Source organism: Callithrix jacchus, chromosome 1 (genome assembly GCF_049354715.1).
Source record: "Callithrix jacchus isolate 240 chromosome 1, calJac240_pri, whole genome shotgun sequence".
In the NCBI taxonomy this organism is placed as follows: Eukaryota; Metazoa; Chordata; class Mammalia; order Primates; family Cebidae; genus Callithrix; species Callithrix jacchus.
The window spans coordinates 14,180,138-14,194,620 of record NC_133502.1 but is presented as its reverse complement, the minus strand read 5'-3'; the positions used below and the strand labels follow the sequence as shown (position 1 = coordinate 14,194,620).

The 14,483-nt window shown below is 45.9% G+C and overlaps 1 protein-coding gene across 15 annotated transcripts in view; it reads left to right on the top strand.

The window, feature by feature from the left end:
* The window catches only part of STK24 (serine/threonine kinase 24), a 145,437-nt gene that overhangs the window by 112,311 nt on the left and 18,643 nt on the right, over nt 1-14,483 (top strand). For all 15 annotated transcript variants that reach the window (XM_054244242.2, XM_035292937.3, XM_003731901.6 and 12 more), the window contains 3 exons: nt 774-830; nt 8,091-8,199; nt 8,555-8,712. In XM_054244242.2, coding sequence (XP_054100217.1) covers nt 774-830; nt 8,091-8,199; nt 8,555-8,712 — 324 coding nt within the window. The remainder of the gene's footprint in view (nt 1-773; nt 831-8,090; nt 8,200-8,554; nt 8,713-14,483) is intronic.

Below are 14,483 nucleotides of genomic sequence, written 5' to 3'. Positions count from 1 at the left end.
GTGTGTGTCCAGGGAGTAGCACTTTGGGATTTGTGTTTTTAAAAAGAGAACTCTGGAAGTTATGAGGGCTGCGTAGCTTCAAGAGAGACCACAGGGAAGACAGGTGCAGAGTTGGGTACCGTGGGGAGCTGGGGCCTTGAGAGGACTCAGACATGCATGTTAGGCTTTTCTGGAAAGCTCCCTGAGCAGGGGGAGATCGTGGCAGTTTTTGGAGCTGCTAGAATTGGCTGCCCTTCTACCAAACAAGCAAATGAGTCAGAGGCCACACTAGGTGGCCTCTCTGCTCACAGGGACTTGGAAACATGGTGGAGGTGTGGGGGAAGCTCAGTGCCGTGGGAGGGAGGGGGAGGGGAGGGTCTTGCCTGGGCACTGCTGCCCTGATGTGTGTGACGCTGCTGCCTCGAGTGGCTGCGGGTTCTCAGTGCTGGCTGTGCTTGAGAACCCCCTCACCCCTTGAAGTGGCCTAAAAATGGAAGCACCCTGGTCCCCCTTCCGAGATCCTGGGACAGTGGGGCTGGAACACACTCCCTGGAGCCCTGGAGTCTGGTGTGGGCCCCCGATCACCCCCTGTGGCTCCTGCCCAGATCATGTTGGGGGTTTCCCTGAACTCTGGGGGTCGCTGCTCACTTCTCTGTTTGATGTACTTTCCTCGCTGGTACTTGTTTGCAAAACTTTCTAGTTCCTATATAATAGTGAAAAATACCCTTTGGTTATTAAAAAAAAATTCCCTCTATTCACTTTGAAAATGATTTATTTCTGTTTTTGTTTTATAGGATACAAAACTATGGATAATAATGGAATATCTTGGTGGAGGCTCCGCACTAGATCTAGTAAGTATTACACTGGATGCAGAATACATATAAACCTTTTTTTCAGGAAGCTGGGGTTTCAAAGAATCCATTGTATGTATCCATTTCTTTTTCTTTCAAGTTGTATTAAAAAAGGAATGAAGCTATTCCTTATGTGTTTTTGCTTCATATATATTACTAAAAATTGTTGGTCTACTTTTTTTTTTCTCTTTGAGACAGTCTTGCCCTGTTAACCAGGCTGGAGTGCAGTGGCACAATCAGCTCACTGCTACCTCCACCTCCTGGGTACAAATGATTCTTGTGTTTCAGCCTTCCAAGTAACTGGGACTACAGGTGCCTGCCACCATGCCAGGCCAATTTTTTTTTAAAGCAGAAATAGGGTTTCACTATGTTGGTCACGCTGTTCTCAAACTCCTGACCTCAAGCGATTCCCCCGTCTCAGCCTCTCAAAGTGCTGGGATTATAGGCATGAGCCACCACACCCAATCTATCGGTCTGCTTTTTAAACCAGCTGTTTTGTTTCATGGGAAACCAATAAATCCATTCATAGAAGGAAGCAATGAAGGACCATGCCTGGAATTACCTCACCTAAGAACGGTTTGGTAGCTTATTTTCCGAAACATTTTATTTACTTTTGTAGAGCTGTTATCTCATCATTGTTTAATATTTCACATGACAACTTAGTTTCCAAAATGAGCATGTAATATTTTCATTTTGGAAGGGGCAGGGTGTGATTACTGAGGTTGGGTGTTGGATGTGGGAGCATGCTCATGCCCAGGGGAGCACACACTTCCCCGCTTGCCGGCGCTGCCAGGGTGTGGAGGTGGGGCTGGCCCGTGCCAGGGATGTCTCCTCCTCTGGACTCCCTTGCCAGTGACTTCTGTGGCCTGCAGTCCACACGTCAGGTAGTGGAAGCCAGATGGTGGTGGCTGTACTGTCCTGGTCTGCGATTCACTTGTGTAAAACCTGGCTTCCTGTTGGGTTTCGATGCAGTGCTCACAGATAACCAGCATATATCACGAGCACAGCTGAAGTCATCCTTGAAACGTAGTAAATGCAAGCTTTTTTTTTTTTTAAAAAGAATGTGTACAGCTGTTTAGCACTCGCTGTCTCCTCCCCGATGTGGTTATGCATCAAAGTCGCTGTGATAAGCACTCTTCCCCCCTCCTGCAAGCACAGGACATTTAGGTGGGTGGTGATTTTCAAGATAGGTGGGATCTGCCTTTGTAGTGTTAGAGGATGGGTCCTGGATGATAGACAGCCATCAGGACGCCGGGCTGCAGTTTCCACTGCTGCTGCAGGGAGAGCTGAAGGAAGGTGTGTTTGTTTAGTGTAGTCTACACAGATTTGATTCATTAAGGAACGAAAGCCCCTTTGAGAGGTAACTTCTTAGGCCTGGTACAGTGGCTCATGCTTATAATCTGTGCACTTTGGGAGGCTAAGGTGGGAGGATCACTTGAGCCCAGAAGTTTAGGACTGGCCTGGGCCACATTGCAAAATCCCATCTCTACAAAAAAATGTAATTCTAAAATAAATAAATAATTTAAAAAAGAAAGAACTTCTCTCTTACAGTAATAGTAGCAATTGCTAGGTTTTTTTTGGGAAGATAAACTTCTGAAACTATATTTGTCTCCAGGAGGCTAATGTACCCAATTTACATACTCAGACACTGTTACAAACCATAGAAACAATTGATAAAAATGGTATTAAAAAGGGAGATTTCGGCTGGGCGCTCTGGTTCACGCCTGTAATTCCAGCACTTTGGGAGGTTGAGGCACGCGGATCACAAGGTCAAGAGATCGAGACCATTCCGGCCAACATAGTGAAATCCCTTCTCTACTGAAAGTACAAACATTAGCTGGGCATTGGTGGCATGTGCCTGTAGTCGCGGCTACTTGGGAGGCTGAGGCAGGAGAATTTCTTGAACCTGGAAGGCAGAGATTGCAGTGAGCCAAGATTGCACAAGACTCCATCTCAAAAACTCAAAAGGGGGAGATTTCAAGAAAAATTAATATAATACAAAACTTATATTAAAAAAGGAAAAACAGCAACATAGTGGGATTACTTTTACAACTTATTTTGGTTCCTTTCCATAAATAAATATTCACAGTACATAAAGAGCTTTTCATTTTTTCACTCTGTTGGGAAATACTACAGAAATGTAGAAAATTACTTCATTTTCTCTAATTAGATTTACTATTTGGTGAATTTCATTTGTAGTATGAAGTTGTTTACAGGGCCTCTTTTTAACGTTAAGTCCTTAAGAGCAGTTCCAGTAATGCTTTAGTATGTTTGTTTTTAATGGTATAATAATTTAATTTATTTGATGATAACCTTCTTCAGATTTCTTTGAATTGCAGTCTGTGAAATTTTAGACGTTGCAGTTGGAAGGAAGGGTAAAACTCTCCACTAAAAAAAAAAAAAAAAAATCCCAGATGGTGTGAGACTTCCAGCAAACCGCTGTTCACTTATGCTTAAGGAGTGCTGGTGACAAGGGACAGACACTCCTTTTTGAATGTCCTTAATCATCTCATGTAATTGGTGCTGGGATGGACATCCTGGGGTGAGAGGTCCAAGCTAGCAGATAGAGCTGGGCCTGGACCCTGGCTCTGCTAGGTCAGAGCTTGTGGCCTCTCCCTTGACCCCAGGCTGTCCTCCCTGACCTCTGATGTTGTTGTCTTTCTCCATCTTTTACCCTTTTCTGTTGGCCTGCTCTCAGCCCCGCAAAGAGGTCACACTTTGATGGAAAGGGGTGTTTTGGAGATAGGCCGGGAGCTATCGCCATCTTTACTTCCTTCCCATATCCACACCACTTGGCCCTCTAGAGGTGCAAGGGTCTCCAGGAGCCGAGGAGAACTGAAAGCCCATCAGGAATTTTTCAGATGCATGGGGCGCCCTAGAGAGGGAAAGTGACTTTGCCCCAAGTTAGAGATTGGGTGGCAGACAACATGGCCTATACATAAATCTTGGGCTCCACACATCAGTGCGAAGGACAAAGTGGAGAGGCTTTAGGACTTGAAGGCTGGGAGAAGCCCAGGCCTGCTGTTGGACACGGGCATCCCTCAGCTGGCAGGGGGTGCAGCCGTTAGCAGCCGCCTTTTCTGCTCTCCGGGTGCTTTTTAACTTTTAAAACGATGCAAATTTCGGATCTTGTGTGGCAAATAAAGAGACAGTATTATTATTACTTTTATTTTTTATTTTTGTGAGACGGAGTCTTGCTCCATCACCCAGGTTGGAGTGTGGTGGCACAATCTCGGCTCACTGCAACCTCCGCCTCCTGGGTTCAAGGGATTCTTCTGCCTCAGCCTCCCAAGTAGCTCCCAAGGGACAACAGGTGCACGCCACCACACCCAGCTGATTTTTGTATTTTTAATAGAGGTGGGATTTCACCATATTGGTTAGGCTGGTCTCCAACTCCTGGTCTCATGATCTACCTGCTTTGGCCTCCCAAAGTGCTGGGATTACAAGCGTGAGCCACCACGCCCAGCCAGAGATATGGTATTATTAAGAGCCATGAATATAAAATAGGCATACATTTTATTTTGGATGTACATATTTGAGTGTGCTCTGTTAAAAAAATTTAAAATAAAATGGTAAATTGAAATTCAGTGTCTACATGATTCCCAAGGCCACCGGGCTCTTTGGAATGTAGCTTGAAAACTACTGATGTCAGTCATCTCTCAAGTTCCAGCCACCTGTAGGGTGCCTTAACTTAGAAGAGCAGAAGAAGTAACATGCAGTCCAAGACACCCTAACGTACTGTGCAGTCCATCTTTGTAGCCTAGTAAGAGAATCTTTTTTCATTCAGCATAGACTTGTGTCCTCCTGCGTGTCGGACTGCTCTGGCCATTCGGGTTATTGTGGTGGACACTACAGTGGAAAGTCCTGCTCGGGGAGTTCTGTCAGGGAGGGCTCTCAGTTACACTGTTTGTTAGAAGGTTCCTTCCCACAGGGAAAACAGCCGGAGTGAGGATGAGCCTCAGAGGGCCTGAGACAGAAGGTTTTAGCTGATTAAAAGATCAGTCAGTGTTGCCAGAGAATCCGAGGGACAACCTTGAAATCTAATTACAAAGGGACTATGCTACATAAATCAGTCACTTAATCAGGCAGAGATGTTTGACAAACTTAAAAAATGAATACACAGCATGGGTTTTAAGAAATGAGATGGCATGTTCATTAACGTATAGGCCAAGTTGCCATCACAGCAGCTCTGAAGCCGTGTCTCACAAAAGATAGAAATTAATTTCTCCCCTGCATGTGGGGTCAGTGGCTCTGGTCCACACTGTCGTGGTCTGCACTTGTGGGTGGCTCCACCATCTGGAGCCCCAGGCTTCCCTTGGTCTTCAGCCATTGTCCTCTCCCGCTGCCAGTGCTTCAGGGCCAGGACCAAGCAGGGGCACGTTTGCTCCTGCCTGTCCTGTTGGGGAGGTCTTAGTCACGTGACCACAGCCTGCTGCTCAGAGTCTGGGAAATGTGGTCTCTTGTCGTGGCTGTGCCCCTGGCTGATAGCTTTGAAGCAGGGGAGGACAGACTCGGGGAGGGGGAGTTAGAAGTCACCCAGAGGTAGGATGTGGTCTAGATTTATTTCCTGGCCTTGCTATTTGAAGAGTCTGTAACTCCCTGAATGATGGAGACGATACTCTGTGGGGTAGAGAGCAGCTGTATACCCTTCATAGTGAATTTTGATGCAGCAAGGATCCCCCCCAAGTAAGTAGAGTTTATCTCTTTTCTCCTCTTCCTTCTCGTTCCCTATGGGCATATAAATCAAAGATGGATGGTGTTCAGGCCAGATTTCAAAGGGCAGAACCATGCACATAGTCATCATAGAGCCAGCCCTTCGTTAACCAGGGGAGGATTTCCCACGAGTTTTCCTCACCTCTTCCACTTAGTGCCCCTTGGGAATGACAGCAGGCTGCTCTGCTGTCGCTTTTGGGAGACTTGATAATGGAAGGGAAGGTGTTCAAGCTGGGTCTAGCCATAGGTTATTGATATCTGCTTGGGCAAAGACTTGGTGAAGGAGGAGATTGGAGATGGGACCCGACTCTTTTTTTTTTTTTTTTTTTTGGAGACGGAGTTTTGCTCTGTTGCCCAGGCTGGAATGCAATGGTGCGATCTTAGCTCACTGCAACCTCCGCCTCCTGGGTTCAAGGGATTCTCCTGCCTCAGCCTCTCACATAGCTGGGATTACAAGCATGTGCCACCACATGTTTTCCTGTATCTTTAGTAGAGACGGGGTTTCACCATGTTGGCCAGGCTGGTCTCGATCTCCTGACCTCAGGTGATCTACCCACCTCAGCCTTCCAAAGTGCTGGGATTACACATGTGAGCCACCACGTCCAGCCTCTAATGTGGCTTTGATCTTTGACTGACTGGTTTCTCCTGCACTCCAGGGTTGTGAACAAAATCAAACACTCTGGCTCTCTACCCTCCTCCCTCCTTTCCCTCAGGTGATGAGAAAAGTCTGCGTTCCTCGTTTTAAAAATTAAAATTTCTACATTCTATGAACACTGAAAAATAGATGTGGAGAAAGCAGACCAAAGGCAGGATTTTCCAGCTTGTGTTCTTTAGAATAGTAGCTTCCGTATGCATTTCTTTAAAATAAGACACTTGGTCAGATAACTGGGAAAAACTATGTTGACTAAGACATTACAGCAAACAGGGTATGTGCTGTAAGTCTTAGTCTGAGGTAACTTTTAGACAGTATCTTACTTGGAATTTGATGTAATTCCTGGCAGGCAGTGGACACAGGCATTTTGATTTTCTCTGAGCATAGGTGTGAGGTCAAACTGAAAGCAAGCGCGTTCTCTGCACCTGGGTCCTGAGTGGACGTGGCCAGGGGCAGCTGGATTCCAAATGTGTCTGCTGGATTCCAGGTGTGTCTGCTGCCAGGCAGGCTGGAGTCCCAGCGAGGCCAGCATGTGAAGAGAGGCCACCTCTGAGTGTGGGCCTGACCCTGGGTTTGCTGTGTAGACTGGGGTGGGCCTGCAAGCACAGCTTGCTGATGAGCAGAAAGCAGCACCAGGTGTGAGTCAGGCTGGGGTTTAGGTGACAAGGGCTGTCTCGGTTGCCCCCACACTGCCCCATAAGCCCTTTGGGGTGTTGAACAGGACGTCCTGGTGAAGCAGCTGGGACACGCAAGGGGGACTGTCGGGGTCTGTCCCAAAGATGTGCCTGCCTGAGTCGCTTCCCATGGAGGAGTGCCTGAGTTTCCATCCTTGGCTTAAAGCATGTTTACTTATCTTTTTAAAACTTCGTGAAAGGCACTGGATTGTTCTTCCTATTGGCTAAAATGTGTGGATGTGGGCTGGGAAGACATTCACTGTCAAGTCTGAAAACACAGAATGGGGGACGGTGACTCGGGGGAACCCTGCTCGCATTAGATTAGATGTCTGCCCTCTGTCTGGCTCCATGTCCGTGGTTCCAGGGAGCGTTGGTGGCTTTGCCACTGTCACCCTGTGTGTGACGGACTGCCCCACTCTGCCGGGGGCGGGGGGCTTCCAATCTGGTTTGAAGTGAGCCTGTGAACCTGCTTTTCCTTTCCTTTTACATGGAGATGTGCACACCTGACATTTCTTCCTTTCATCTTACACAGTTGTGGATATAAAGGAGTCAACAGAAACAAAAAAATTTTGAGTTTCTGAGAATAAAAGCTTACAGAGGTAATTATTACCTCAGGCATTAATAAATAGTAATTTTATTATATAATATATGTTATATAACAAATCCCAAACTATTAGGATTTAAGCTCTTTCAGCTGCATTTCCTGAAGTTGGAGGGCTTTAACTGCAGATTTAAAAAATTCTAGTACAAAGATCTCCTCGGAGGCCGTTGGCTCCTTGGCTTTGTTTCCTAGGTGTTTTTGCGTTCCAGGAGCAAGCCTTCTGGTAAGGGAACCACATATGTTAGGGCAGATCCTGGCTGCTCTGTGAGTTTCTGGGCTGTTTCCTGGAGTGAAATCCCCCAGCCTGTGCCTGGTTCCTGCCAGGGCTGAAGGGTGCCCTGTGGTCAGCGGCAGGTGCAGGCGGGGCGGGGTTTCCTCGTGGGCTCTGCTTTGCTTCTCTGCTGGCTTGGCTTCATTCAGTAAAGCGTTTTTTTTCTGGCTCTTTGTTTTTTTTAAGGGTCCTTTAGTGGACTGTAATTGTTTGGGCAAAATCATGTGTTTTAAATGAAGAAGATTTAAGATTTTATCCTTGTTCATTAACATGGAGGTGCTTCTGTTTTGTCTCAAACTGCTCATAAGATAATCATTTAAGTAACTTTAAGAATTTGTTCTCTTCTTAGTTAGAACCTGGCTCATTAGATGAAACCCAGATCGCTACTATATTAAGAGAAATACTGAAAGGACTTGATTATCTCCATTCAGAGAAGAAAATCCATAGAGACATTAAAGGTAAGAGCACGTCCGTTTTCCTGTCTTTAAGATACTGAAGGTGGAGGTGGGTGGCCACGGGGTTTCCTCGTGGGCTCCGCTTTGCTTCTCTGCTGGCTTGGCTTCATTCAGCAAAGCCATTTTCTCTGGCTTTTTTTTTTAAAGGTCCTTTAGTGGACTGTAATTGTTTGGGCAAAATCAAGCCTTTGCCTGGGCTGGGCTGGGCTGGCTCTGAGGGGGTCTGATGAAAAGTGTAGCTCTGGTACCTGTTCTCGGGCTTGCCACCTGGCTGGGGACAAGAAGCGCGTGTTCCTTGCAGAAGTGCACGGAGTCGTGAGTCCACGCCATCTAGGGCGCCCTTGGCTTTCCTTTGCAGCGGCCAACGTCCTGCTGTCTGAGCATGGTGAGGTGAAGCTGGCGGACTTTGGCGTGGCTGGCCAGCTGACCGACACCCAGATCAAAAGGAACACCTTTGTGGGCACCCCGTTCTGGATGGCACCCGAGGTCATCAAGCAGTCGGCCTACGACTCCAAGGTGAGGGGAAGGCAAGGGGGGCCGGCACTGTGCCCCACTAGGTCTGGCCTCACTAGGTCTATAGGGCTCCCACCTATGGCTCTTGGACCTGGTGGCTTTTCTAAGTTGGAAGGAAGCTGGTACCTTGAGGTGGGTCATATGGGTAGTTCTTCAGCCTTGGTTAGAAACAGTTTTCTCCTCTGACTCCTGCTGTATCGTTTAATACCCTTTGCTTATCCAGCCCACCGTGGCTGAGGTTTTTAGCTCAGGCCATGTGTGTTTGGTGGGGGTGGGGACACAGGACAGAGGGGGCTGGGAGGAACAGAAGGGCTGCAGTGGCAGTGGTGAGGGTGGCGGCGTGTGGGGCTGCAGAGGGGCTCCTCCTGCTCTTTGGGCATAGTTGGGGGTTGATGCGCAAGTGTATGATTCTCTGCAGCCTTGAGAGGACTGTAGAGAAAGGCGTTCTCTCCCACAAGAGAAAGGGAGGGGTCCCTGGAAATGAGCGAACAGAGAAGGAACGTGCTTTGAGTGGCTGCTGCAGAGTCTTCCTATAATTTTTAATTCTCAGGATTCTCTTTCCCAGCGGGTCCTTGGCAACATGAGATGAAATCCTCACCCTTTTTTCCCAGTTTTCACTTGTCCTATGTACGGTCTACTTTTTCTCATATTCTTTTTTATCTGCTGCCCCTCCCCCTTTGTGAACTCTGTTAGATGGGACGAAAAATCCTGGGACTTTACCTCCCCAGGCTCTGATTTAACTTCAGTTCCCACAGTCTGCTCTTCTCAGGACCCTGCCACAGAGGTCCTGTGATCCACAGAGAATAGGCTTTCCTGGGCCCCAGATTTCTGAGCAAACAAATATTTAACTCAGATACGTATCTAGGCCAAATCTTGCTGCTTCTTTTAAATAGAAATCTTCCCAATACTCAGTAGACTTCCCACCTTGTTAAACATAGTACAGGAAGCACCAGGTGACTTTCCCTGCAGACCCAGGGTCACTGTTGCCAGCCACAGACGGTTAGTTGTCTGGTTGGGTGTGGTGTCTCATGCCTGTAATCCCAGCATTTGGGAGGCAGAGGCAGGCAGATTGCCTGAGCTGAGTAGTCGCGACAAGCCTGGGCGACATGGCAAAACCGTCTCTACAAAAAAAAAAACAAAAACAACAAATTAGCTGGGTGTGGAAGCGTACGCCTGTAGGCTAAGGCTAAGGTAAGAATTGCTTGAACCCAGGAGGCAAAGGTTACAGTGAGCCAAGATCATGCTACTGCACTCCAGCCTGGGTGACAGAGTGAGACTCCGTCTCAAAAAAAAAAAAAGTGTCCAGGTTGTAGCGCGGGTTGTGGGTATACCTGGTTCCACCATGGGAGGAGTGAGCCCGACTGTCTCACTGTTGAGTGGTAGCAGTAGCCACGGTTTTTCTGAGCACTGTGGTGGCCTTGACAGCCACTGGCTGGTGAGTGTTTAGTGGTTCCCCCCCACCTGGCTGGTCTTGGGTGTGTGTGCTGTGTGGGAGTGTCTCTGCCCCACGTGGGAGGAACACCGCCTTGGCTGCTTCTCATTTCTGCAGCCACCTTGGCTGTTAGCCCTTTTCCTGGGCTCATGTAATTTTAGACCTTGACCAGGAACTTACATGTTTAGTCCATGTTCTTTATTTTAAACTGAGGCCCATTTATCAAAGTTCATCCATGTAGATTTTGGCAAGGCTGAGACTAGAACCCATGTTTCTTAACTCATTGGATGACACCACCCTGATTATTCTCTTCTCATTCACTGTAGTAAATTAGCTGATCTACCATGTGACTAAGGTCTCTGAGCTTAGATTTCCTTCCCTCCTTCCCTCCCTCCTTCTCTCCCCACTCCAACCCTTTCTCCCTCCATTCCTCTCTCCCTCCCCTTCCTCATTCCTCCCCCTCCTTCCTTTTCTTTCTCTCTCCCTCTTTCATTACCATATTTATTTCATATTGATTGTTTCATTCCTTTAGCCCAATCAGTTTAGACACATTTTTCTACATTCCAGTAATACCGGAGTAGACAAGCACAAAAGTCTCCTCTTCTGTACATCTTAAATTCATATGGCGGAGACTGACAGTAAACAAGGAAGAATTAACAGCACTTTAGGAGCAAGCGGGCCATGTTGTAGTCACCTTTTTCAGTGAGTTGCCTGTCTTAGGTGAGCAATAGCCCTAGAGAGTGGCAGGCAGAAGGTGTGGGCCCTCAGCATGAGACCATTTCAGAGTTTGGCCTTGGTGAGATGGTATTCTAGTTGAGACTCGAACTGAGAGATGTTTGAAAGAGTTTTGAAAGAAATCAGTGCACAGGGAGAGAGATCCAAGATGGCCGATTAGCAGCAGCTCAGGATCATAGCTCCCAGTGAAAGCACAGAGAGTGAGTGGACGCCACACTTCCAGATGAATTTTTGTTGCCCACGGTCCAGGAGATTCCCAGTGGAGAAGCCCCATGGGTCACCAGCGTGATTCTCTTGGCCAGCGTGGCTGTTTTGCCAGCGCCCCGGCGAGGCGGTTCTCAGTACAGAGTATACAGGACTGGGTGCCCTTTTAGTTGGCATTTGGAGCTCCGGGAAGGCAGAGTCGCCCATTCAGCTGATTGAAAAGGGGACTGAAGTGGGGAGCCAGACCGGGAGATTCCCGGGCAGAAAAGCCCCACAAATCTTAATGCTGCTGTTTCAGCCGGTGCACCCCCACAGAAAAACAGCAATTGGAAGCGCTGAAAATTGAGAGTTTCACAGCAAGCACAGCTGAACCCGGGAAGGTCCAGTTCTGTGGAGGAGGGGCGTCCACTGAAGGAAAACTAAGAAACAGAAAAAACTTCATCACCAACAAGCTGGACATACACTCAGAGACCCAGTCTGAAAGTCACCAATTACAAAGATGACAGGTGGGTAAATCCATAAAGATGGGAAGAAACCAGCGCAAAAAGGCTGAAAACACCCGAAATCAGAATGTCTCTCCTCCTACAGGGGATCGCAGCTCCTCATCAGCAACAGAACTAGGTCTGATGGAGAATGAGTGTGATGAATTGACAGAATCAGGCTTCAGAAGGTGGATAATAAGAAACTTCTGTGAGCTAAAAGAACATGTTAACCCAATGCAAAGAAACTAAGAACCTTGAAAAAAGGTTTGACAAAATGCTAACGAGAATAAACAATTTAGAGAGGAATATAAGAGAATTAATAGAGCTGAAAAACACAACACGAGAACTTTGCGAAGTATGCGCATGTTTTAACAGTCAAATTGATCTAGCAGAAGAAAGGATATCAGAGGTCGAAGACCAACCTAATGAAATAAAATGAGAAGACAAGGTTAGAGAAAAAAGGCTATAGAGGAATGAGCAAAGTCTCCCAAGAAATGTGTGACTATGTGAAAGACCTAATCTACGTTTGATAGGTGTTCCTGAATGTGACGAAGAGAATGAATCCGAGCTGGAAAATATTCTTCAGGATATTATCCAGGAAAACTTTCCCAACCTAGCAAGGCAGGACAATATTCAACCCCAGGTAATACAGAGAACACCACGAAGATATTCCTCAAGAAGAGCAACCCCAAGGCACATAATCGTTAGATTCACCAGGGTTGAAACAAAGGAGAAAATACTAAGGTCAGCCAGAGAGAAAGGTCAGGTTTCCCACAAATGGAAGCCTATCAGACTCACAGCAGATCTCTCGGCAGAAACTCTACAAGCCAGAAGAGAGTGGGGGCCAATATTCAACAGCCTTAAAGAAAAGAACTTTCAATCCAGAATTTCATATCCAGCCAAACTAAGCTTATAAGTGAAGGAAAAATAAAATTTTTTGTGAACAAGCAAGTACTCAGAGATTTCGTCACCACCAGGCCTGCTTTACAAGAGCTTCTGTAAGAAGCATTACACATAGAAAGGAACAACCAGTATCGACCATTCCAAAAACTTACCAAAAGGTAAAGAAATCACTGTAATGAAGAATCTACATCAACAAATGGGCAAAACCGCCAGCTAGCATTAAATGGCAGTATTAAACTCAGATATATCAACATCAGTCCTAAATTTAAATGGACTAAATGTCCCAATCAAAAGACACAGACAGGCAAATTGAATAAAAAGCCAAAACCCATTGGTTTGCTACATCCAGACCCATCTCACATGCAAGGATACTCCAAGACTCAAAACAAAGGGAAGGAGGAAGATTTATCAACCAAATGGAGAGAAAAAAAAAAAGCAGGAGTTGCAATTCTTGTCTCTGATAAAATAGACTTTAAAGCAACAAAGACCAAAAGAGACAAAGAAGGACATTACATAATGGTAAAAGGATCAATTCAACAAGAAGAGCTAACAATCCTAAATATATACATACCCAATACAGGAGCACCCAGATACATAAGGCAAGTTCTTAATGACATACAAAGAGACTTAGACTCCCACGTAATAATAGTGGGAGACTTTAACACACATCGTCAATATTAGACAGATCAATGAGACAAAAAATTAACAAGGATATCCAGGACTTGAACTCAGACCTGGGATAAGTAAACTTAATAAACATTTATAGAACTCTCCACCCCAAATCCACAAAACATACATTTTTCTCAGTATCACATCACACCTATTCCTAAAGTGACCACAAAATTGGAAGTAAATCACTCCTTAGTAATCGCATAGCATTTCACAGGTTTAAATGAAATATTGGTTGGCTGCTTGTTTGTTATTTTCCTCCCTTATTCCTTCCTGTCTCCACTGTTAAGCACAATTATTGGCATAAGAGAGGTTTTCAATACCCATTTTTAGACTGCATTCGAGGCTGGGCAATAGAGCAAGATTTCCGTTCTCTCTCCCTCTTTCTCTCTCTTTTTTTTTCTCTTTCATTCTTTTTTTTCTTTCTTTCTCTCTTTTTCTTCTTTAGGAAAAAAAAAAGGTGGAGACATCAGATCCACAGACATTTCTATCTGCTTTTTTAAGCAATGTTTTGTATATTGACTGAAATGTCATCAAGCCCTAAAAATACATCATATTATGCAACTACAACTTCTCAGTTAACTTCAAGGATCACTTAAAAAAAAAAAAAAAAGAATCAGTGGAAGTGCTAATTGGTAAAACTCCAGAATAAATATAACAGAAACTCTTTTAAAGATTTAAAACTTAGCTGAAGTTAAGAATAATGTGAACCTATAAGTCAAAGATGTTGCCTGGTACCAAGCAAAATGAATGAGCAGAGATGATTACATATGTCAGAATCTTTTCAAGAGGACAAAAGGTTTATTACAAACATTAAACTTAAAAAGTTAAGTGCCTTCAAATGAGGAAAATCAGGCTGGTGTCATTCATTCACAAATTTGTACTGAGCACCTGTGCTGTGAATACAGCTGTGAGCAAGACGGCACACTCCCTCCTCTCTTGAGGTAGAGAGAAGAAACGGTAAATAAGCAGTTTCAGATCACACAAGTGCCACGGAGAAAAGGAAACAGGCCATGTGAAGATCTGACATTTTCAGTTCCGCCATGACTGCTTGCTTAAGAACCTTTCTTCAAGAGCTGTCCTGTCTGCCTGAGCCATCCCCACCCGCTTTCCTTAGAGGGCAGGGCCTCCATGGGCGTTTGCTGGAAACAGTGTCCCAACATCCCATGTTGACCAGCTGCCTTCTTCCAGCTCTTCAGCATCAGGAGGCTCTGGCCAGGTGTGGTGGCTCATGAGTGCCTGTAATCCCAGCACTTGGGGAACCTGAGGCTGAGGCTTGAGACCAGCCTGGCTAACATGATGAAATCCCATTTCTACTAAAAATACTAAAATTAGCTGGGCATGGTGAC